At 45.5% G+C, this 22606-nt stretch overlaps 2 protein-coding genes across 2 annotated transcripts in view; both read right to left on the bottom strand.

Moving 5' to 3' along the window:
* The window catches only part of LOC138471644 (beta-1,4-galactosyltransferase galt-1-like), a 287057-nt gene that overhangs the window by 202093 nt on the left and 62358 nt on the right, over positions 1-22606 (bottom strand). The window lies entirely within an intron of this gene.
* LOC138471442 (general transcription factor II-I repeat domain-containing protein 2-like) lies at positions 5720-10637 on the bottom strand. Its single transcript, XM_069609075.1, has 2 exons — positions 10304-10637; positions 5720-7637 (listed from the first exon to the last, which is right to left on the bottom strand). The coding sequence occupies exon 2, from the start codon at positions 7580-7582 to the stop codon at positions 5720-5722; it is 1863 nt and encodes a 620-aa protein (XP_069465176.1). The 5' UTR covers positions 7583-7637; positions 10304-10637.

A 22606-nucleotide genomic window follows, 5' to 3' on the forward strand; every position in this document is an offset into this window, starting at 1 on the left:
TTCGAGGGTGACTGCCGTACAAAAGAAAAAACGGGGTTTTCCCAGTTCCCGAATGGACAGAGTTATTGTAGGCATATTCGGCTATCCAAAGGATGTCTTTCCAAGTTTTTTCAGTTTGTTGCAGCATGCAGCGTAAATACTGTTCCAGAGTTTGATTGGTCCTCTCGGTTTGTCCGTCGGTCTGAGGGTGGTGACTGGTCGATAGTCTCACATCAATTTGAGCCGACCGACAGCAACTTCGCCAAAAATGAGAAATAAATTGACTACCTCGATCCGAAATTAGAACCGAAGGAAAACCGTGCAGTCGGACGATGTTTTCGAGAAATTCTCGGGCCAGAGTTGCTGCTGTTGGCAAGCCTTTGACCGGAATGAAATGCGCCATCTTGGAGAATAAGTCCACGATTACTAGAATCGTATTGTATCCGGAGCATGGAGGTAGATCGGTGATGAAGTCCATAGAAAGCGCATGCCAAGGGCGAGGTGGGATGTCAATAGGGCATAAGAGGCCTGCTGGTCTTTCCTTTTGACTCTTGTTTTGGGCGCATACTCCACAGGACATTATAAAGTCTCTGATATCTTTTTTCGAAGACGGCCACCAGAAGTAGCGCTTGATCTTTTCTGAGGTCTTGGCCATACCGGGATGTCCTTCCATTAAAGAATCGTGATAACAAGAGATTACTTTTTTCTGTAAATCTGTGCTGGGTAGGTATAATCGTTCTTGGAAATACAATAAGTTGTCCTTTACTGCAAAGTCCTTTCCCTGCAGATGCCAATTCTGTATGTCTGCTGGAGTTACAAGTTGCCTGGCTTTATCCTTAACTTCCTCTATGGATTCTGTGGCGATTACACCCAGAATTCTTTGTTCGGGAATGATTGGTACAGGTTTAGGGTTGATCAAGTGTTCTTCCACTCCCATCCGAGAAAGGGCATCAGCTTTACCGTTCTTCGTACCAGGTCGATAGGTAATTATGAAGTCAAACTCGGCAAAGAATAATGCCCAACGGAGTTGTCTAGAGGATTGGGCTTTTGCGGTTTTCAAATATTGCAGGTTTCGGTGATCCGTAATCACAGTAACGGTGTGTCGGGCCCCCAGCAGATAATGCCGCCAAGCCTTAAAGGCAGACTTGATAGCCAGAAGTTCCTTGTCAGTAATCGTGTAATTGATTTCAGGAGGCGAGAATTTGCGGGACCAAAATGCCACGGGATGCAACTGATTGGTTACCGGGTCCTTTTGTGATAGAACTGCCCCCATGGCAAGGCTTGAAGCATCAGTTTCCACGATGTAGGGGAGTTCGGGGCGAGGGTGTTTTAAGATTGGTGCAGAGATAAATTTAGTCTTCAAATCCTGGAAAGCTTGTTCCGCCTCGGTAGACCATTCAAAACGTTTGTTTTTCTTTAACAAGGCAGTGATGGGCTGGACTATTCGAGAGAATTCGGGGATAAACCTGCGGTAAAAGTTAGCGAAGCCTAACATGCTTTGCACACCTTTTACGGAGGATGGTGATGGCCATTTGAGAGCTGCATCGACCTTCTTTGAATCCATACGCACTCCGCCAGGTGATAATATGAATCCCAAGAATTCAACTTCAATCACGTTGAAAACACATTTTTCCAACTTAGCGAAAAGTTTGTGTTGACGCAATCTTTCGAGGACCATTTTCACGTGTTTCCGATGTTCAGATTCCGATGAAGAATAAACGAGGATGTCGTCAATGTAAACAACAACACACACATCTATGAGCTCTCTGAGGACATCGTTCATAAAATATTGAAAGGCGGCCGGGGCATTGCAAAGTCCGAAGGGCATGACCTGATATTCAAATAGCCCATACTTGGTGCGGAAGGCCGTCTTCCATTCATCGCCCTCTTTTACTCGTACCAAGTGGTAAGCTCCTCTAAGATCCAGCTTTGTATATATGCATGCTTTTCTGACTTGGTCCAGGAGTTCAGGGATCAAAGGTAACGGATATCTATTCTTAACGGTGATCTGGTTCAGGGAGCGATAATCTATACAAGTTCTAAGGTCTCCTTCCTTTTTTGGAACGAAGAACAAAGCTGAAGAAGCAGGGGACTTGGAAGGACGAATAAACCCATTTGCCAGGTATTGATCCAGGTATTGTCGAAGGTGAAGGTTCTCGGGCTCGGTGAGGGCATAAATTCTACTACAAGGAGGAGTAGATCCAGGTATCAGGTCTATCTGGCAGTCATAAGACCTATGAGGAGGTAGAGAGTTAGCCTGATCCTTCCGGAAAACATCTTGGTATTCTAGGTATTCGGGAGGTAACTGGGGAGTCTCTGAAGAAATTGCTGCCAGTGCAACACCAGGTGGAGGGTGACAAGTAGGGACACATTCTGGAAACTGGACCGTTCTTGCTTGCCAATCGATCAGAGGATTGTGTTTCTCTAACCAAGGTATTCCTAGAATAATCTGAAACTGAGGGGCCTTGATCACATCGAACACGATCTTCTCATGGTGTCCATCTTGACTTACTAGCGTCACCTCTTGAGTGGTATGCGTTACTGGCCCGGAGGCTATCTCCGTACCATCCACCGTAGTAATGACGTCCTTTACAGCCTTGGGACAAAGAGTTAGATTCATCCTCAAAACCATTTCATGATCCACATAATTGCCGATGGCACCGCTGTCGACGTAAGCTTCAATTGCATGTAATCGATCCGGATTATCAGGGCTAATGAGGACCATAGTTATCACGAAATGCGAGGTCACGGAACTGGTTTTCACGCTCGGCAAGAGGACCTCTATTCTTGTCGGGCGAGGTCGTTTCCCTGCTTAGAGTTTGTAACTTTGGTAACTGCAGCTCCTACTGCCTTCTTGGCAGGTTTCACCGGACAGTCTCGAAGAAAGTGCCCTGAGTTTCCGCAATAGAGGCATAATTGCAACTGTTTTCTCCTTTCCCGCTCCTTTTGTGTTAGAGGACCTTTCAGACCCCCTATTTGCATGGGTTCCCCGGAGTCTACTCCTTTGGAAGGAGTTGGCGGTTTGGAAAATACTCGAGCATCAAACTTGGAATGATCGGCCTTCCTGTTCTGCAGTCTGTGATCTATTTGAACGACTAAGTCTATATAGTCCGAACAATCTTGTGGGGGATTCACTACTTGGGCTAACACATCTTTGAGCTCTCCACGTAGACCTCTATAAAACAGCGTAATCCTTTTGTCCTCAGGCCATTGAGTTTCCACTATCAGTCTGTTGAAAGACGCAATATAAGCCAAAAGGTCTTGATTACCTTGTCGCAACGAAAGAAGCTCATTGTCCAAGGCCTGCCCCTGTGAATGTCTTGTGAACAGTTTTTCCATACTGAGCTGAAAAGCTTGAAAATCATGGAGGACCGGATCATCTTGATTTACTAGAGGGATCGACCAGTCTGCCGCATTGCCACTAAGGTACGAAAGCACGAAAGCTACTTTAGCTTGATCAGTTGGAAAGGCTGCTGGCCGGCATAAGAAATGCAACCGGCACTGATTGATAAATACTGCAAACCTCTTTGGGTCACCAGAAAATCGTTCGGGCGGAGCTAGAGGTACATTCCCAGGTAGGTTGATCTGCACTGGATTCATAGAGGATGTAGAGGGAAGATTTCCCCCAGATGCGGGTAACGGGGTCTGTCCGGCTTGTGACTGTAGCAATTGTCTAGCGAGATCATCTGTTCGCTCCTTGGAAATAATCAGTTCCCTTCTTAGAGCGTTCGTTTCCTGACGGGCTGCATGCACTTCTGCCCTTAGTTCCCCAAGTAACTGGGCTAGCTGGTCGGTATCCGAGGTTTCCATAGCGCCTGGACGGGAGTTTTGTGGTAGGCTTTGCGTTCTGTAACGCTCACCTGATTCCCGTAGAGGCGCCGGTCTTGACTGGGCGTATACCGTATCTTCAAAGGTGATGTGTAACACACGGCTGGCTCTTTGGGCTGGACCTCTGTGCACTGTATGTCTGACTCGAAGGGTAAGATGTCTGCAGATAGAAAATATGGGATTAAGGAACTGGGTTGTTGAATGTCTCTCTCTTCTTCCCTTTCTCTTCTCCTGTAGAACCCCAAAGGTTAACGCTCTCACCTTAGGTAAGTGAACGCTGTGCTCTCCATCTGCCTCGGGGCAGGGTGCTGTAACCAGTTTCTTCACTGGATAAGGGGAGCAGGCCTCTTGACTTCAGAGGACTGCTGTCCGTCGTTTACTGCACGAACGGTAAGTTTCGAGTAATTCTAATGTCTTTAAAGTCTTTAGTAATGATGTCTCTTGTTTTGCAGGGTTCCGGCGATGGCGGATGACGGGCTGAAGTGAGTTGAAGATGGAGCCCGTGTGATGAATAGAAGCGCCTGGAAGCACGTAAGTAAGCGCTTGTTGCCTGCTTCACGATGCGCTCTAACTGTCTTTTTATTTTGCAGGTACAAGTTCGGAGCGGCTGCAGGGTGCCGGAATACCCACTGGGTTAGATGTGGAAAGGAGTAATGGCACGTGAGTATTAAAGTTCCCCAATGTCTTTAAACGCACCTTGTTTTGTCTTTCAGATGCGGGATGCAGCGCCGAAGGCCTCCGGAGCGTGCGAAGAGTTGGTAAGCTTTTGTCTTTCAGATGCCGGAATGCAGTGTGAAGACCTCCGGAGCGCACGAAGAGTAGGTAAGCCTTTGTCTTTCAGATGCCGGAATGCAGCGCGAGGCGTTGGTGACGGCCGATGGACCAGGTAAGTGAAGAGCTGTCACTGAAGACCGTAATGCTAACCTGTTCTTTCTTGTCTTTATAGGTGTTGCTGAAGACTGGATTCAGGATGGTAAGCCTTTTTCCTTAGGCCCAGGATCAGATGCAGAAGACACGATGAGCGTTCTGCTGCAGAGGATGCAGAATAACGCAAAGCAAGATTCATCCATCGGGTGTGGTTTAAATAGCCTCCTGTAGTGCTTAGGTGTCTCCTTCCACAGCCACGCCTAGGTAAGAAAAGAGTTCCTGCTTTCCAGAAGAGTTCCAGTGTTCTGAATCTAGGGAGTGGCTCTTGCCCCACCCAACAGGAAAAGTAGTTCCAAACAGAAGAGGATCAGAGGCTCAACTGGCAGGCAAGTAAGCAGCATGGTCTGCTGCAGGTAAGTCCACCCAAGCATTATGAACCCGGCGCTTCCAGCGCTGGGACTGGGCATATTTATGAGCCTGGTGCCACTGCCGCCAGGACTGGGTCCAAAAGGTCCCAATTGGGACTGGTTGGCACTCGGAACCTGGGTTATGGATCTGCTTCCAAGGGAGTTGGGAAAACCCTGACCTTTTGGAAGCAGAGATCATGACACACAACTTTCAATAGGTTGGTGGTGGAAACCGGATGGCCTGAGGAAAAGCGAGCTACATTATTTCACCGTGGACTTCGGGGAGAACTCAAAGACGTCTTGGCTCAAGTTGTGAACCCACCTCAGGATTGCGCAGAGTATATAGACTTAGTGGTCCAGCTAGACCAGGGGTCTCCAACCTTTTCATTGGCGTGAGCTACTTTCAGTGGAGGGCTAACAGTGGAGAGTACTTGCGAGCGATCGGGGGTGGGGGATGTTCATAAACATTGGAACTTGTACTTATTTTTTTTTGCTGTTAATTTCCCCTTTACAAATAGAGGGAATAATAGTGCTTCACGATTATGTTAATAAAGTTCAAAAACCTCTTTATTGCATTCTTTTTTATTAGAAGCCATCTTATAAAAAGACTTCACAATGTGGGAAAATGATTGGGACATTCAGTGTGAAGGTTGACACTGCATGCCGTCCACCAGTGCTCTGTAGTCAGGTGTATAACTTGATATAGCTACTCGGATGGAGTCACTCAAATGCTCATCAGTCAGACGGGTTCGAAATTTCGATTTGAGGAAGTTCATATCTGAAAATGCAGATTCACAGAGATAGGTGGAACCAAACAGAGAAGTCACTTTTAATGCTGCTTTGCAAAGGTTACTGTACTCCTTGTAATCAACAAGGCTCCAGAAATTGGTGTGAGATTGCCTGCTTTTCAACTGAATGTCCCCTTGCAGGCTGACAATCTCCATTTCCATAGCACAACTGTTCAGGTTAAACAGCTCACCCATTTGTTCTGCAAGTTCACAAACATCGACTTCCATGAATGGGTTTGCGATGAACATCACACATGGTTCAATCCTCTCGAAATCCCTGAACTGGTCACTGAACTCCTCCTTAAGCCTGCTCAGGAGACTGCTATATTTGTCAATGTTCAGGAGTTCAGGACTAGCTTTATTGTCTGTCAGCATTTGGGTAACAGAAGGGAAATGATGCATTTTCTTTTTCACCCCTTGTTCACTGAACAGGTTAAGTTTGGACTTAAATGTCTTTACTGCGCTTATCATGTCAGCAATGGTTTTACCTTTGCCTTGCAGTTCACAGTTCAGGGTATTTAATTGTTCAGTAACATCTGCCAGATATGCCAAATCAAGTAGCCAAGAAATGCTGCATAATTGGCCGATGTCTTCATTTCTTGACCTCATGAAGTCTTTGATTTCTGGCAAAAGTGAAAGAAAGCGACGTAGTATTTTCCCCCTGCTAAGCCATCGGATTTCTGTATGTAGCAATAGATCACCATGTGCCGCAGATAGTTCTTCCAGGAATATTTTGAACATTCTGTGCTGTTTGGCCTTTGCACGAATTGAATTAATAATTCGCACAACAGGGGCCATCACATGATCAAAACCCATCACTTTTGCACAAATTGCCTGCTGGTGGATGATGCAGTGGTAGTGCAATAATGGAGGGAAATCAGGGTCTGCTTTACAACACGCAACAAAACCAGAATGACGCCCGGTCATTGCTGGTGCACCATCAGTAGTTACTGCCACCAACTTGTTCAATGGAATCTTTGTTTTGACAAAATAATTCTTGACCTCATTGTAGATATCAACACCTCTGGTTGTGGATTTCAGAGGCAGCAAGGTCAAGAATTCCTCTTTGTTGGTGAAGTCTTCAAACACCATTCGAGCAAACAGTGCCAGCTGAGCAGTATCACTCGCATCAACTGATTCATCACACTGAATGGAAAAAAAACGGAATATCCTCAAATCTTTTTCTAACTGCCCCATCACATTGGCAGATAGTGCAGATACCCTCCTTGCCATTGTGTTTGCCCCCAACTGCACATCTGAAATGGCAGACATAATTTCAGGGCAGTTTTTAAAATCTTTTAAAACTGACTCTGCCACCAGAGCCATTGCACCTTTCACCACTGCACCATCTGTAAAAGTACATTTGTGTTTTGCCAAATAATTAGCAACTTTGAAGGATGCCTCTGTTGCAGCATTTGCTTTCTTTGCTGGTTGAGTAAAAAATGACTGTTGCATCTGCAGGGCAGCTTTTAGTTCAGCTACTTTTTGGGTTCTCAGACGGCTTCCTTTAGGAAAATTCTTTTCATAATTTGTATGCATTGTCACAAAATGCCTCTCGACATTACTCTTATTTCCCACTGCCAATTTGGCACTGCAGATTAAACACACACACTTCCCTTTTACACTTGCGAAAAAGAAATCGGTCTCCCACTCCTGATGAAAATGGTAAGTCTTCTGCCTTTTGTTGGATGGTCCGCCTACTTCTGCATCCATGATTTCAACAATTCTCGTTTGTACGTTTCTTTTGGGACTGCACGCGCAATGTAATCTGAGGAGGATTTCAATGTGTTATTATGGTTTTAAAAATAATTGAGCACAAAGTTATGCTTAGTTATGCTTAGTCCAAAAATAGAAAACACAAAATCATAGTGTGGTCCAGTCAGATAACACTTTCCGCATAGTGGAAAATAAGCATGAAAGTACGTGAGCGAGCCCTACTTTTGTCTGTCGTCCCCCTACCTTTGTCAGTGGCCCCCTAAAGTTGATTCCTAGCGAACCCACTGGCGTGCTGTAGTTCAAACTAAGCTTAAATATTCCCTCTGCTGTGCTCTCTGCTCTCCTAAGCCTTTGCGCACCACTTTTTCTTTGGTGCACTTGCTGATTTTGGGCCCGGTTTAGCCCGGTTCAAAGTGAATTTGCGCTGCTGAAAAGTGACTGTACTGCCGAAACAAACTGATTCATGGAACTGTGCAAAGTGTATTTTTGCCGTGCAAAGTCTTGGCAAGGTCATTCAACAACTCAGAACTGTAATCTTTAGCTAGTTTTGGCACAGAACTTCGAATGCAAAGCACTCTTTAATTACAAGAAAAAAATCAATGTTTCTTCTAAAAAACATTTAGTTGTGGGCTACTTGCATTTAGGTTGCCCAGTGCAGTGAAGCATTGAGGAAAAAGGATAGCATGTGTTTATAACCCATGGGAAACAGGTCAATCCAATTAAGACCGCTATGTCAGGTTGGTACATAAAGTCTCATTCTTTTCACCACTCAATTCCATCCCAAAAAAGTGAACTGGTTGCTGTTAAAACTCTACTTGCTGAAACTTGTTATTAGTCCATTCATATTTGAAAAGTGAATTTCACCACAGGTTATTTAACTTAAAAACATCCATATTGTGACTAAGCTGGAAAAGTGCAAGAGAGCAGTGATGTGCTGTTGGCCATCATAGAATTTTGGACCATACGTCCGATGCGTTATTGTCAGCGTTTACTAACCTCACTATGGTACATTTTCAAGCAAGGCCTAAGCTACCTGTCAGTGTTCAGTGATAAACATGAAGAGACATCACCCTAGTGGACAAAGGAGACTGAATAAGCAGCTAGGTCTGTCATTACACTGATATAAAGGATGCTGGCAGGTTCACAGAGCATGGACTTCAGAGAGGAGTCCTCAAAGGTGAAGGCTGGGAAAGGGAAAAGCATGAGTTTTTTTATGTCAGGTACGCATTTGACTATGATCAAGTGGTGATCCTTCAAACAGATTGAAAGCAAACAAGCTTCAATACCCTCTCCCAGTAAAACACCAAGGATAGTTCACTTAAAAGGGTTTGCTAACCTAATATACAGTGCCGTGCTAGGTATTAGAGGACAATACCATTTTATGGAAATATATGAATTTCTTTAAACTGCATTTGCAAGTCCCGACATTTATAAATAAATGCACAACAGTTTCATCAATTCAATACTTGAATGCGGGCGAATGATGCATGCAATTCCTCAGCAAATATTGCGCCAGCCAATACATGACTGCAAACATACAGGTTGACTCTTGCTCATCTCAGTGACCCCATGTATATTAAAGGAGTCAGTCTCCCATCTGGGAAGACAATTATATTTCGGTTAAAACACTCTAAATTCTCACTCCAGTTTTCTCGATCTATAGATCCATACCATATTAATTCATTATGTGTGCAGGGGTGATAACTTGTGTCTGAGAGAGTTCATTCTTTCATTCAGGAGTGAACATGCCTGTTGCCAATTGAATGTAGCCAGATCTACTATTGAGACATGGGGCCAGTGCCATGAACTCACATTGGTGGTGAAGAAGCAAACAACATACAGAACACAATGGTATAGTGTTGCAGTCCTGCTGAGAAATGACAATTTGTTCTCTTTAAATTTAAAGCAGAGTGGCTGCGAAGTACACGCACTGTGCCATTAAAAATAAAGAAGCTCTGGTGGGCGGAAGTGCTGCTTCCATGGCATCAGAGTATGCAATTCCCTATTGAAGTATAGAAGCCCTATTGAGAAGTGCCATTAAAAGTGAAACTGTCCAGGTTTCACTTTCAGTCATATGAGTTACTTTAAGAAACGCAGGGCTCTGGCGAGGAAGTCCCGAGTGGGGGCTTCCTAGCCAGAGCCCTGCCTTCTAAAAATAACTTGCATGACTGCAAAATAGCCCAGGGTCGAAACGGAGACAAGCAGCTATAATGCTGAATGTCTCCGTTTCGCTCTGGGTCAGTCATTTAAGTTACTTTAAGAAACGCAGGGCTCTGGCGAGGAAGTCCCGAGGGGGGCTTCCTCGCCAGAGCCCTGCCTTCTAAAAATAACTTGCATGACTGCAAAATAGCCCAGGGTCGGAACGGAGACAAGCAGCTATAATGCTGAATGTCTCTGTTTCGCTCTGGGTCAGTGGCAGTCATTTAAGTTACTTTAAGAAACGCAGGGCTCTGGCGAGGAAGTCCCGAGGGGGGCTTCCTTGCCAGAGCCCTGCCTTCTAAAAATAACTTGCATGACTGTAAAATAGCCCAGGGTGAGCGGAGACAGTAATCAGCTCCATTTCACCCTGGGCTCCTTTCTGCCAAGCTGCCCACCCCTCCTCTGACGGCATGTGGACACATGAGAGGAGGGGCCGCAGTTAGGTACACAGTATACAAAGAAAAACACACACATTTCACCTCCCCCCACCCACCCGACCTCACCTCACCTCAAACTCACCTTAGGCAGCCTCTGTTTACCTCTATCCACACTCCAAACGCCAGGGCAGCCACAACACGAAGAAAAAAAAAACGTGCGCCACGGTGCTTTTAAAAGAGAAAGCCCGGGATTTCCTACACAGCACAAAGGGAAACCATTCAGCCAATAGGAGCACAGTTTGCACAGCAAGGGACTTGCTCTGGCCAATCACAGGATGCATTCCATATGCTGTACAGATTTGCAGGCCTGTGATTGGTCAGAGCACTTCCTTGTATCTTTTTTTTTTTTTTTTTCTGAAAGTCAAACGCGAGCGACTTCAAAGGCTCTGGCGAGCTACCAGTCGCTCGCGATCGACTGTTTGGAGACCCCTGAGCTAGACCATCGACTCCAGAATAGAAAGGCTGACCGAGCCAAGTTTGAGAATCGGGTATTAGTTAAACCCAACGTTGTCTCCAAAGGGACTGATGCATCTGAACCTATGCAGATCGGGGGGGTTAGAGGACCCTTAACGCCAAAGGAAAGAGAAAGGAGACGCCAGATGCAATTGTGTCTGTACTGCGGAACCTCAGGACATTTTCTACGGGATTGCCCTGCAAAACCACCCAAGAAGGTGGTAGGAGTTGCTGATAAAGGCCAAAGAGAATCCGATTTGGGAAACAACCACACCCAACAAGCTTGCCGAGCTTGAAGAAGGACACTCAGACCTCGCACCTCATCATACCAATGGTCCGTGTTGATCCAAAGCAGCCATCATGTATGCACGCAGTGAGGGCATATATTGAAAGTGGGGCCGTAGGAAATTACATGGACCACGATTTGGCTTCAAGGATGAATCTACCTCTTTGCAAGAAGACCACTTTGGATGTCATCACCACAGTCGATGGAACTGAAATAGCCTCAGGGCCCGTAACTCATTCCACTACAGAGATGACACTGGTGGGTCAAGACAGGCATCGAGAAGCTATTGTGTTTGACTTAATCAAGGCCCCGCAGTTCCAAATCATTCTGGGAATGCCATGGTTAGAAACACATAACCCTTGTATTGATTGGCGAGAGAAGAAAGGGACCTTCCCGAATTGTGCACGTACCTGTTACCCGAAAGAACCTTTGAACAAAGGGCTGGCCACAGTTACTACCCCAGTCGCGCAGTTACCTCAGGAATATCAAGACTTTCAAGATGTTTTTCAAAAAGAACAGGCAAACACATTACCACCTCACAGACCATACGATTGTCAAATCGACCTCTTACCAGGTGCACAACCTCCGTGCAGTAGGATCTACGCCCTTACTGAGCCCGAAAATCTTCACCTACGACAATACTTGGATCATTACCTTGCTAATGGCTTCATTCGGCCATCCAAGTCTCCAGCATCCTCAGCTTTATTCTTCGTGTCTAAAAAGGAAGGTGACCTTAGAACGTGTATAGACTACTGCGCGTTAAATCAGATAACGGTAAAAAAACGATACCCCTTGCCTCTGATCCCGAGTTACTAGACCAAGTAAAGGACGTTTGCATCTATACCAGATCTCCGAGGGGCATATCATCTGGTACGTGTAAAGAAGGGCAATGAATGGAAGACTGCCTTTCGCACCAAGTACGGATTATTCGAATATCAGGTGATGCCCTTCGGGTTGTGCAATGCACCAGCAGCCTTCCAGTATTTTATGAACGATGTCCTTCGTGAACTCATTGACGTCTGTGTTGTTGTATACATAGACGATATTCTAGTGTACTCCTCCTCAGAATCAGACCATGTTAAGCACGTTCGTGCAGTCCTTGAGAAACTACGCCAGCATAAGTTATATGCAAAATTGGAAAAATGTGTTTTTCATACTACAGAAGTTGAATTCCTTGGATTCATCCTGACTCCGAAAGGGGTCCGAATGGATTCTCGAAAGGTGGACGCAATTCTCAAGTGGCATCACCCAATTCAGTTAAAGGGGTACAAAGCATGCTTGGATTTGCTCATTTCTACCGCAGATTTATTCCGGACTCACATGTGGTACACCCCATCACAGCACTTTTGCGAAAGAACAAACGCTTCTTGTGGACTGAAGAGGCTGAAAGAGCCTTCCAAGAATTGAAATTGAAATTCACGTCTGCGCCTGTCTTAAAGCATCCACGCCCCGAACTTCCATATATAGTGGAAACCGATGCATCCAGTTTAGCCATGGGAGCTGTCCTATCCCAGAAGGATCCAGAAACCAGTTAACTTCATCCAGTAGCATTTTGGTCTAGAAAGTTCACGGCACCCGAGTTGAACTATGCGATCACCGATAAAGAATTGTTAGCCATCAAATCAGCCTTTAAGGCTTGGCGGCATTATCTTCTCGGTGCCAGGCATACCATTACTGTAATCACAGATCACCGGAATCTGCAGTATTTAAAAACAGCCAAGGCCCAATCGTCACGTCAACTTCGATGATCATTATTCTTTGCCGAATTCGATTTCGTGATCACCTGTCGACCAGGTTGTAAAAACGGCAAGGCAGATGCATTATCCCGAATAGGAATGGGAGAAACATATTCCAACCTGGAACCGGTGCCTATAATTTCAGAACAAAGAATCCTCGGCAGAACTACGCTACAGACTTTAGAAGAAATTCATTTCAAAATCCAACAACTTTTCGATCCAGCAGCCCTGCAGGACTGGATAAAGAAAGGCAAAGACTATTCTGTCATCAATGATCTACCTTACTATCAAGGGCGTTTATTTCTACCTTACAAGGAACTACAAGAACTAGTCATCTCCAATTATCATGATGCTCTGATGGAAGGACACCCTGGTATCGCAAAAACCGAGGCTAAAATTAAAAGACAATTCTGGTGGCCCACCTGCCGAAAAGACGTAAAGTCATTCGCGCTGTCTTGTGGTATCTGCGCCCAAAACAAAAGTCAGTAGAAAACCCAGCTGGCCTTTTACAACCGTTGGATATTCCGTCTACCCCATGGCACACTTTGTCCTTAGACTTTATTACCGATTTGCCTCCATGCAATGGATTCAACACCATTCTAGTTATCGTGGATCTTTTTTCCAAGATGGCCCACTTTATTTGTTTAAAAGGATTACCTTACGCTTCAATTTTGGTCAAGGAATTTCTCGAAAACATTGTGCGAATCCATGGATTTCCTTCCATATTAGTCTCTGACCGAGGTAGTCAATTCATTTCGCAATTTTGGAAGAAATGTTGTCAATTGGCGCAAATCGACGTAAGGTTATCAACCAGTCACCATCCCCAGACCGATGGTCAAATGGAGAGGACCAACCAGACTCTTGAACAATACCTACGTTGCATGCACACCAAACCGAAAGCAACTGGAAGGATATTTTATGGATTGCTGAATACGCATACAATAACTCAGTACATTCAGGAACCGGACAGAGCCCCTTTTATACTATCTTTGGGCAGCATCCTCGAACCTCAGACTCGACTCGCCTCAACACTTAGAAATGCCTGCAGTAACTCACCTGCACTCTACTATTACACAAGTCTTTAAAGAGGCATCAAAACATTTGAAACAAGCAAAAGAAAAATACAAGAAAAATGCCGATCAACATAGAAGTGACACTCCACCATACCAGATTGGGGATCAAGTTTGGCTGGCTACAAAACACATACCTCTGAAAGGAACTCGAACTTTTAATCCTCGATATTTGGGACCTTACACCATAAAGGCCATTATCAACCCGGTGGCCGTCAAATTGAAATTACCCTCTAACATGCGGATTCACCCTGTCTTTCATGTCTCACTTCTAAAACCAGTTCAAGCTGGGACTAGATTAGCCAAACCACCCGACCCCATCCTCATAGATGGGGAACCTGAATTCGAAGTTAAAAACATCTTGGACTCTAAGATGGTTAAATCAAAGCTTTTTTATTTAATCGACTGGAAGGGCTACGGACCACAAGAAAGGTCATGGGAGCCTAGTGACCTCGTTCATGCGCCTCGATTGGTGAAGAAATTCCATCGGAACTTCCCAGACAAACCAGGGCCAGGGGAAGGAACAACTTTAGGAGGGGCCTTGGGGGGGAGTGTTGTCATGATGCCTACCCCTGGGTACCCGCACCCAGCCCAGCAGCCTCGGGAGCAGGCATCCAGACATTTATTGAGACCCCAGCAGCCCCGGCTAGGGGCTATCTGCGTTCAGTCCTGGCGCCATAGGCGCCGGGCTCATAGAAATTACTTACCTCCTGCAGACCATGCTGCAAATGAATCAAAGCCACGTGAGGCCTGGATGGGACTATTTTATTACAGGGACTATTTTTTACTCGGGTGTGGTTCTGGGGAATTTTTTAACTGGAACTACTTTGCAGGCTATTTAAACCACGCCCAAACAGCAGCCCATGCTTCGCGTTATTCTGCACTTCAGCAGCGTGATGCTCACCGTGCCTGCAGCATCCAGTCCTCTGCCACGCTGCCTCAAATCTGGGCACCATCCTAGAAGAAAGAGAAATAAGAACAAGAACGTACCTTTTAATTTTCATCTGTTCCCGAATTCGCCGCACTTCAGAATTGGAAAAGACACGTCGGAAATAAAAGCATCGCATCGCTAGCAGGCGCGCCACGCCATACTTACCGGTCTGCATCTCCACGGTTCAGCACTGCAGCCATCATTTCATCACTGCATCCGTGGAACCTGGAAGGGACAAAGAGAACAAGGTGAACCGGGTGCTAACAAAGACAATCAAAGCAACCATATTATACTCACCAGAGTTACCGCTCCCCTGGGCATCTTTCATCAGCGTTCCACCTCTTTAACGCCGCACCTGTGGGAGGAAAGAACACTTGTTAAAGACATTTATTTTGATTTTACCGGACAATGCTGGGTAATACAGACTCTTACCCACGCGCAACCTGCAGCACTTCAGGTGAACTCTTCTCGGATTAAGCTGCAATACAAAGGGATAAAAACAAGTGAATAACAGACAATTGAACTCTATAGATATTATACTTATGGCTCCTTGCCATTTACCACGGAGTCCAACACGTCTGGAACTCGCCCAAAATCTTCAAACCAGTGAAGCAACTGGGATTCTACGCGCCCCTGCGCTCGGTGCAGGATGGAGAGCTCATCATTACAAACAATAAGGTGAGACAACAAAAGGGGAATATCGGGGTGCTTAGAGGGAACGAATTAAACAAGTGTTTCCTTGCGTCCACTGGGTGGCTAATTTCCCTCCTCCTGCGTTTAGGAAACTACTTTTACGAATCAAGCAGACGAAGCTAGGAAGGCCGGTCCAGTCAGCCGTCTCTGCACTACGAATAACGCTGGTGGAGACCTTTGCAGTCCAGTTCCGATCGACGCCCCCGTGGGAATCAGGTGAGCGTTACAGTTATGTTCCAGTTGAACAAATAAATTCCTGCCTAAGCCCATTGTTAAAGAAGTCCTCTCTTGACCAGAATGTTTTAGCGAATTATCGGCTGATCGCAGGACTTTTGTGGCCTGCCAAAACTTTGGAGAAGGTGGTCACCTCCCAATTATAATCCTTTTTAGAGGAAAACGACATTTTAGACTATTATCAATCCCATATAGAGCAGGTCATGGGACTGAGACCGCCTTACTTACTGTCTGGGATGACATCTTAGAGACTGCTGACAAAGGTGACATCAGCATGCTGGTCATGCTCGATTTGTCGCCAGCCTTCGATACGGTGGACTTTGATATACTTCAAACCAGACTTTCATCCATGGCACAGATGTCAGACTTAGCTAGTCAATGGTTTACATCATTCCTGTACGATTGTGTGCAACAGGTCAAGCCAGACTCATATTTGTCCAAATCCCTTCCTATCAGCTTTGGAGTTCCGCAGGGTTCGTCCCTGTCCCCAATATTGTTCAATCTATACATACGTCCACTACTTAACATATTCACTCAGTTTAATTTGTGTTATCATTCCTATGCGGATGATACGCAAATATATGTGAGACTTACACAGCCCGCGGAGGCAGTTGAACGCATACTAAAATGTGCCAAGAAAATTCAAATCTGGATGCAGGACAACAGATTCCAACTAAACCCTCCAAAACAGAGATTATTGTTTTTGGTCCCCAAAAACCTCCCAAAAACTTGAGGAATGAGTTGGACTCAATACCCTGCCCAACTTTGTTAGGACTAGCTGCTGATTACACTCAGACTGTAAAGAGTCTCGGTGTTATCTGGAAATTCAGCATGAGTTGCAATCTACAGATAAACCAAATAATTTTTACCAGATGAAGCTTCTCAAACCATTTCTTCCGCTCATTTCTGAGAAGGATTGTCCAATGGTGGTGGGTTCTCTCATAAGCACTAAATTGGACTACTGTAATGCTTTGTTGGTTGGTTTTCCTAAATACCAACTCCAACGGCTGTAGGTGGCACAGAACTCTGCAGTGCGACAGATTTTTTCACTGTCTCAGAAAAATTCAACATCATGTTTTTGGACGAGCCTTCAATGGCTCCCAGTGCGGGAGCGAATACAGTTCAAACAGTTCAAACTGCTATATTTGGTTTTTAAACATATTCACGGTCCCTGCTTATCTAATATCCAAAATCATAAAGTACAAAAACCGTCTGATCACTGCGTTCGATGGACAAATGTCTGTTGGTGGTTCCCTCCACCGAACTACCACTTAGGGTGCCAGACGTTTTTCTGTCGCAGGCTACCGAGCCTGGAATTCTCTGCCGCTACACCTTCTATTTGCGTAGTGTTCTGATTGATTGGCTTTCTTTTTTTCAGGTTTATCAGCACTATATCAATCATCTGCGCCCAGATGCAGTTTGCTGCCAGGTTCTCTTTGAGATATGCGCACCATAAATGCAAAATCAAATCAAATCCTGATCAAAGGTACCTGTACAATCTGTGCCACTGAAAATATATACAGCACTGCTTCTACCTGCATCCATTATACCTGCTTGCGCTGGGCAGGTGGTCAGAAAGGGAGTTGAAGTAAAGTTCAGTCTGCGTGCCCAGCTATTTCTTGCTCTCCAAGACACCAAACTATGTACATGCATGAACATGCACACGGGCGCATACAATCTTAAGACTAAATAAAACACATCTTCATACAGATAACCAAGAGCTTTTCCTTCTCACAAATGCCAAACAACTGCTTGCTGGGAGGCTCTTCTAAAACTTCGAGACATCACACGCAATTGACGTGCTTCTGTGATGAAAAGAAAACAAAGTATGAAAGCCCCATGCTGCTGCAACTGCGCTGCCTCTATTAAAGCTGATCAAAACAGAGGAAAATGAAGCAGAAATGCAGCACTAGTTTAACACCATTTTCATTTTACACAATACTACATGTCCTAAAGATATATGAAAAGCATGATCAGGATTCAAAATATTTCAATAACACTGCAACCTACAAAATGCAGGCAGTTGAACAAAGTGAACAAAACGCAAATTCCCTTCTACATTACTCAGAAAGTATTATCTTGTTTGGAATTTCAACAGAGAGTGTTCAAAAAGAGACCATGACTTATCCCAGTTGCTTCTTTCAAGGAACAGTGTCTGCTAAAGTAAAGAGTGGGTTTGCAAGGTGTTGCTGGCCAGCCTGTCTCCAGTGACCTCCAAGATGTAGGGGGGTGCTGCTATAAATAGCCTGTGTAAGCTGTAAGCAAGGTTAAAAGGGCCGTATTGACAAGAATTCTGTGCGTAAAAAGGCTTGATACGTACCTTATCTGGAGGGCTGGGTGGAAGGGTGATCGGGAGCACTGATATGTGTGACAGAACGGCAAGAAAGTCAGAAAAGGGGAAGGTCAGAGTGAAGAAGGGTGTAAGGGAAGTGAAAAGGGGAAAGAAAGAAAGTCCCCAGAGCCTCAAGGCTAAGCCTAATTGTATGGTAGGGGGAAGTCTGTTGGCGGCATTGGGCCTGGAAGAGAAGTCATCTGACAGCACTGGTAGGGGGAAAGAAGCCAGGTAATCCCAGGGCCCGACAGCAGGTGAAGCGTGTGATAACCAGCCCCCATCATTTGACTGCATAGCGCTTCCCCTGGGGTTGCCATTCACATCTGGACTGGGTGGTCTTCTCAGCTGGCCTTCTTCTTCAAGCTGGTGATCAGATTTAGGGGGTCTGCAGATGAAGTGTTCAGGCTGGACTGGCCAGTAGAGCTGGGAAAGCCACGTTCGACTTGAGACATGCAAGGCCAAACAGCTGGCTCGCGTGCCACTCAAGTTCTGAGCCAGTGACTGTCTAAAACACGGGCCGAGCCCTGCCTGCTCGCAAGAATACACATTTGTGAGGTTAAAAAAAGCAAAAAATGAAAGCAACAGGCTGTTTCCTGGTTATGGGCAGGGAGTGTCTGCTTGCCTAACTGACGTTCCCACCCCTCACAAATAACAGGGTCGGCTGGCGGGCAGGCATTCCAAAGACTGATCTGAGAGGTCTTTGCCATTTCCACATCTGCTCTTCAAGGCTGAACAGGTCTAGTTTGAGACATGGTGACTGTTTAGGGAGGGCCACTGGAGGCCTGGCGCTAACCGGGTAACTGTGCCCCTTTCTCTATGCTTTTTTCTCCTGCCACGTTGTGCTACCAATTGCTCACATCGCCCTGATCCCAACTGGAACAATGAGCTATGGAGAAACCCTCCGAAACCCACCACCGAACAATGTACCTAACACCTCTGAGCCCTCTTCGTGTTCCTTCCCTTGCCACACATCAATAAAACACACAGGGTATGTTCTGCACATCATGCTATTGGCGATGAGCAGAGCATTCCTGCATGGTGCACATGCATTGAAAATCACCCATCTTTACATAGAACAGGGGTCTGGAATGTGTGATGAATCTTTTTCAGGAATTTGCTGTAGGAACTGTGTTGCCCCCATGTTTTTGTGCCCCTCACTTCTTGAGGTGGGTTCCCAAACTATGACAACTAGGCACTGTTTCCCAGGTCCCATATGACCTCTAGGGGTTTCTGGTTTGGGATGGAGTACTAGTCAGAGGGACAAATGTCATCAAAACATTTTAGAATAGTCCGCGAATTAACAAACTAGGAAGCGGGAGAACTAGAAGGGATTTGGTGTTGTGTGGTAGTCTGAAGGGGGAGGGGGGCTGGGACATACAGGATGCCAGTTAGGACTCCGGTCTGGCTGAAGGTGGGGCATGGAGACGCGCAGGATGCCAGGAAGGGGTTGTTTACAGTGGGGCATGGGTAGGCATTTGGCAAGTCATGACATATTGCTGGATTGGTTTATGTTTGACTGTAAGAGCCATGCTAGACAGTCTGACTCGGCTCTGGCTCATGTCTAGCCATAACGTCTCTGGCTCCCCCAGCTCTAGTTGGGAAACCTCGCTTCTGGATAACTCTGCAATGCTCCTGCAGACCAGATGGTGTCAGATCGACCAGTTTCTGGTGGCTCCTCTTCGGCCTGCTCAGTTATGGTTTCCGACATTTTTGGACCTCCTAGTGGACCTGCTGAAGTTCCTGATGTTTTCCACACCTACCGCTGAACTCTCTGGAGGTCCTCAAGAAGCTTCTTCTTGATGGCTGCATTCATCTGGTAGCATGGGAGATTCCGGGGGTTCCATATACGTCGAGAGCCTTTCGAAGGATGCAGAGGGATGCCTGGATGGTTCTTGGACCCTATTATCTCAAAGATGCTACACATCCACTTGCTAAGAGTTTGTTCACTGATGCTTGAGAAAGGAACTGCTTCCCAGTGGAACATCTGTGGTGCATCTAACCAACTTAGTGGCTTCTATGTTTCAACAAGGCTTGGCTTATCGAAGGAATGTAACAGTCTGATTGGCTGTCTGTGCTGGCCAGCCACCAGTGTGGGACAACACATCGGGCAAGCACCTGCAGGCAGGCGCTATAAAAGCCTCCCACTTCAGCACCCAAGCTCCCCAAAGTACTATCGCCTGTGGGATGTGAACAGTGTTTTATCATTTTTTATCAGAATTGGCCCCCAGAGGTTGGCTCACTCTCGGTTGACGATACTCCTATGAGTCCATCATTTTAGCATTCTTTCAAAGTGAGGGCTTTGAACCCGCGTGGACATGTTTTCTTCCCAGACGGGGGGTGCTCACAAACCAAGAAGAACATTAAGTGAATGACCTCTATTTTTGTATCCATCTTTCCTGGACAACCCCAAGTTGTGTGTTGTCTCCTTCTTTCAGCCCCATAAAGATAGAAATTCCAGGGTCCGTTCACCCAATGAAGGATCAGAGTCTTTGCCCTTAAGCAAAATCGCACAACCCATCATGGCCTCCGTCCCTTCTTGGATAGGGTTGGGAGGCCGTTGCCTGGTGGAAGATGATGCAGGTTTCCAAGGAGCACTCAACCTGAGGCCCAATGGCCTCAAAGGCCCTTTGTCCAGAAGAAAGGCTCAAAGACATCCTCAGGCCAGATGGCTGGTCCATTTGTAATTTGTAATAATTTGTAATAATTTGTAAACTAGTAATGTTTGGACATTACTAGTTTAAGTCAAAAAAAGCTCTATAGCAGACCGAAGGTAAGAAAACTCTTAAGCGTATCCTAATATGTATGTAATGATAATTCAAGGTGCGAGGAGAGGTAATTTCGTCCCTGGCACATGTCTTGAGCAACCCATGTGATATGATGTAGTATCTGGTAACTACAGATACTCCTATTGCCTGCCTACCTATTCTACTGAAATCAGTCAAGAGCTTGGCAACAAGAGTCAACACCTTTGAATATGATTCTCAGAAAATAATGTGTTCTTATCAGGAATTTTCCAAATACTCTCAGTAGTCAATTTCCAATGTAAACATCAAGTCAGTATTAATGTTTCATCATTTAGCCCTCATTACGAGGTTGCTGGTAGGCTGCTGGTCGTACACAAGTTGACCATGGGTTGCATTCAGTATCCCGGGCCCCTTTCGCCAACATCCAGAGTGACTTCACGCAACTGCCCAAGGTGGAAGAGTGGGTGTTCATATTGGTGATCAAACAGAATCCAAATATGATTATCACCAGTATTTCTCCAAGGAACTTGAACATGTTTGTCATCCAATAAGGAATCCATGAGAACAGGAAGGCGAACCAACTGTCATCTTCAATGGCTGATGTCTCGTCTTTCTCCATTTTCAAGTACAAATATGGCAGCATCGATATGGCCTCTGTCAATATCTCGTTCTGCCCATCATGAGATGGTATGAATGTGCAACATGATGACACGATCTTGGTGCAAACACCTCCTTCCATAGCTGTGATCATGTAGAGGACCTACTGGGTTCTGGAGGGTCATCAGCCTTATAGCCCTCAATTCTTCTTTTATCACGTTGAATCCCTTTATGGTGGCATTGATCGTCTGGAGCAGCTCCCATCTGGTGATTTGTAACCACCTGGCGTTTACAGCAGTCTGAACCCCAGGCATGAACATGGATGTGAACAATACTTCAGTTTTACTGAAGAATGTGTGCTCATCGGGAATATCATCAAATGCTTTTTTTGATTTTGATGAGAAGTAATTCGTTCTCTGTCTTCACCGGAGTTCTATTGATCTTCTTCTTCTCAGCTGATCATCTACTTTTGAGACCTCTTCAATCTTCAAGTCACTTTGTGGTATCACCAACGCTGGAACATGGGTGTGAACAAGAGAGCACACTCCACCCCAATTCCTGGGTAACTTCATATATGCTCTAGATCCGCAGGCCCAGTACTGATCCATTAGGACAGCCGTCCCTCTCCTCATTCCTGGAACACCCATGGTGTTATTACACCCTTTATTATGTCTGTCCTCGCCCCCAACTCTGGAACACCCTGCCACTGAACATCAAATCATCCAAATCCTTCCAGTCATTCAGGAAACTTGCCATTGGGTGGCTTCTGACAAAAAGTCAACCTTGAAGTCAGACCTAGCTATATACTGTATTTATTGTTTATGCCTCACCTATGTCACTATTGGGTGCTATAGCCCCCACTGCCTGTATATAACTGCTGTTTAAATTGTTCTAGTATCACTGTTTATTACCATGTACTGTGCCTTGTAACCTGTACTAAGCGCTCTTATACTCCCGGGTCCGGAGCGCTATAGAAATAAAATAAACAAACAAACAAACAAACATAATTCTTCCTTTGCTTTGAAAGCACATAGTCGCATTTATTAATGCGACTACGAATACTGGCCCAGCTTCATCCTCCACCCATCTCAGCAGCTTAGAGTATTTAGACCATGACTTCATCGTTCACCTTCTGCGCTCCTTCCACTGCTTCCTTTCTTAGTAGATGAGCTGCACGGTACATCAGTCAATCTTCCCATCCGTTACTGGTGTGTACTCACCCATAGATCAACAGCTGTGACTGTTCCCAGCATCCAGGCATTCCAGTCTTCTCTGTCATGTCAGAACAGTTCATTGTCTTCATTTCTTC

This window comes from Ambystoma mexicanum, chromosome 8 (genome assembly GCF_040938575.1).
Source record: "Ambystoma mexicanum isolate Mex_15411 chromosome 8, UKY_AmexF1_1, whole genome shotgun sequence".
Classification (NCBI taxonomy): domain Eukaryota; kingdom Metazoa; phylum Chordata; class Amphibia; order Caudata; family Ambystomatidae; genus Ambystoma; species Ambystoma mexicanum.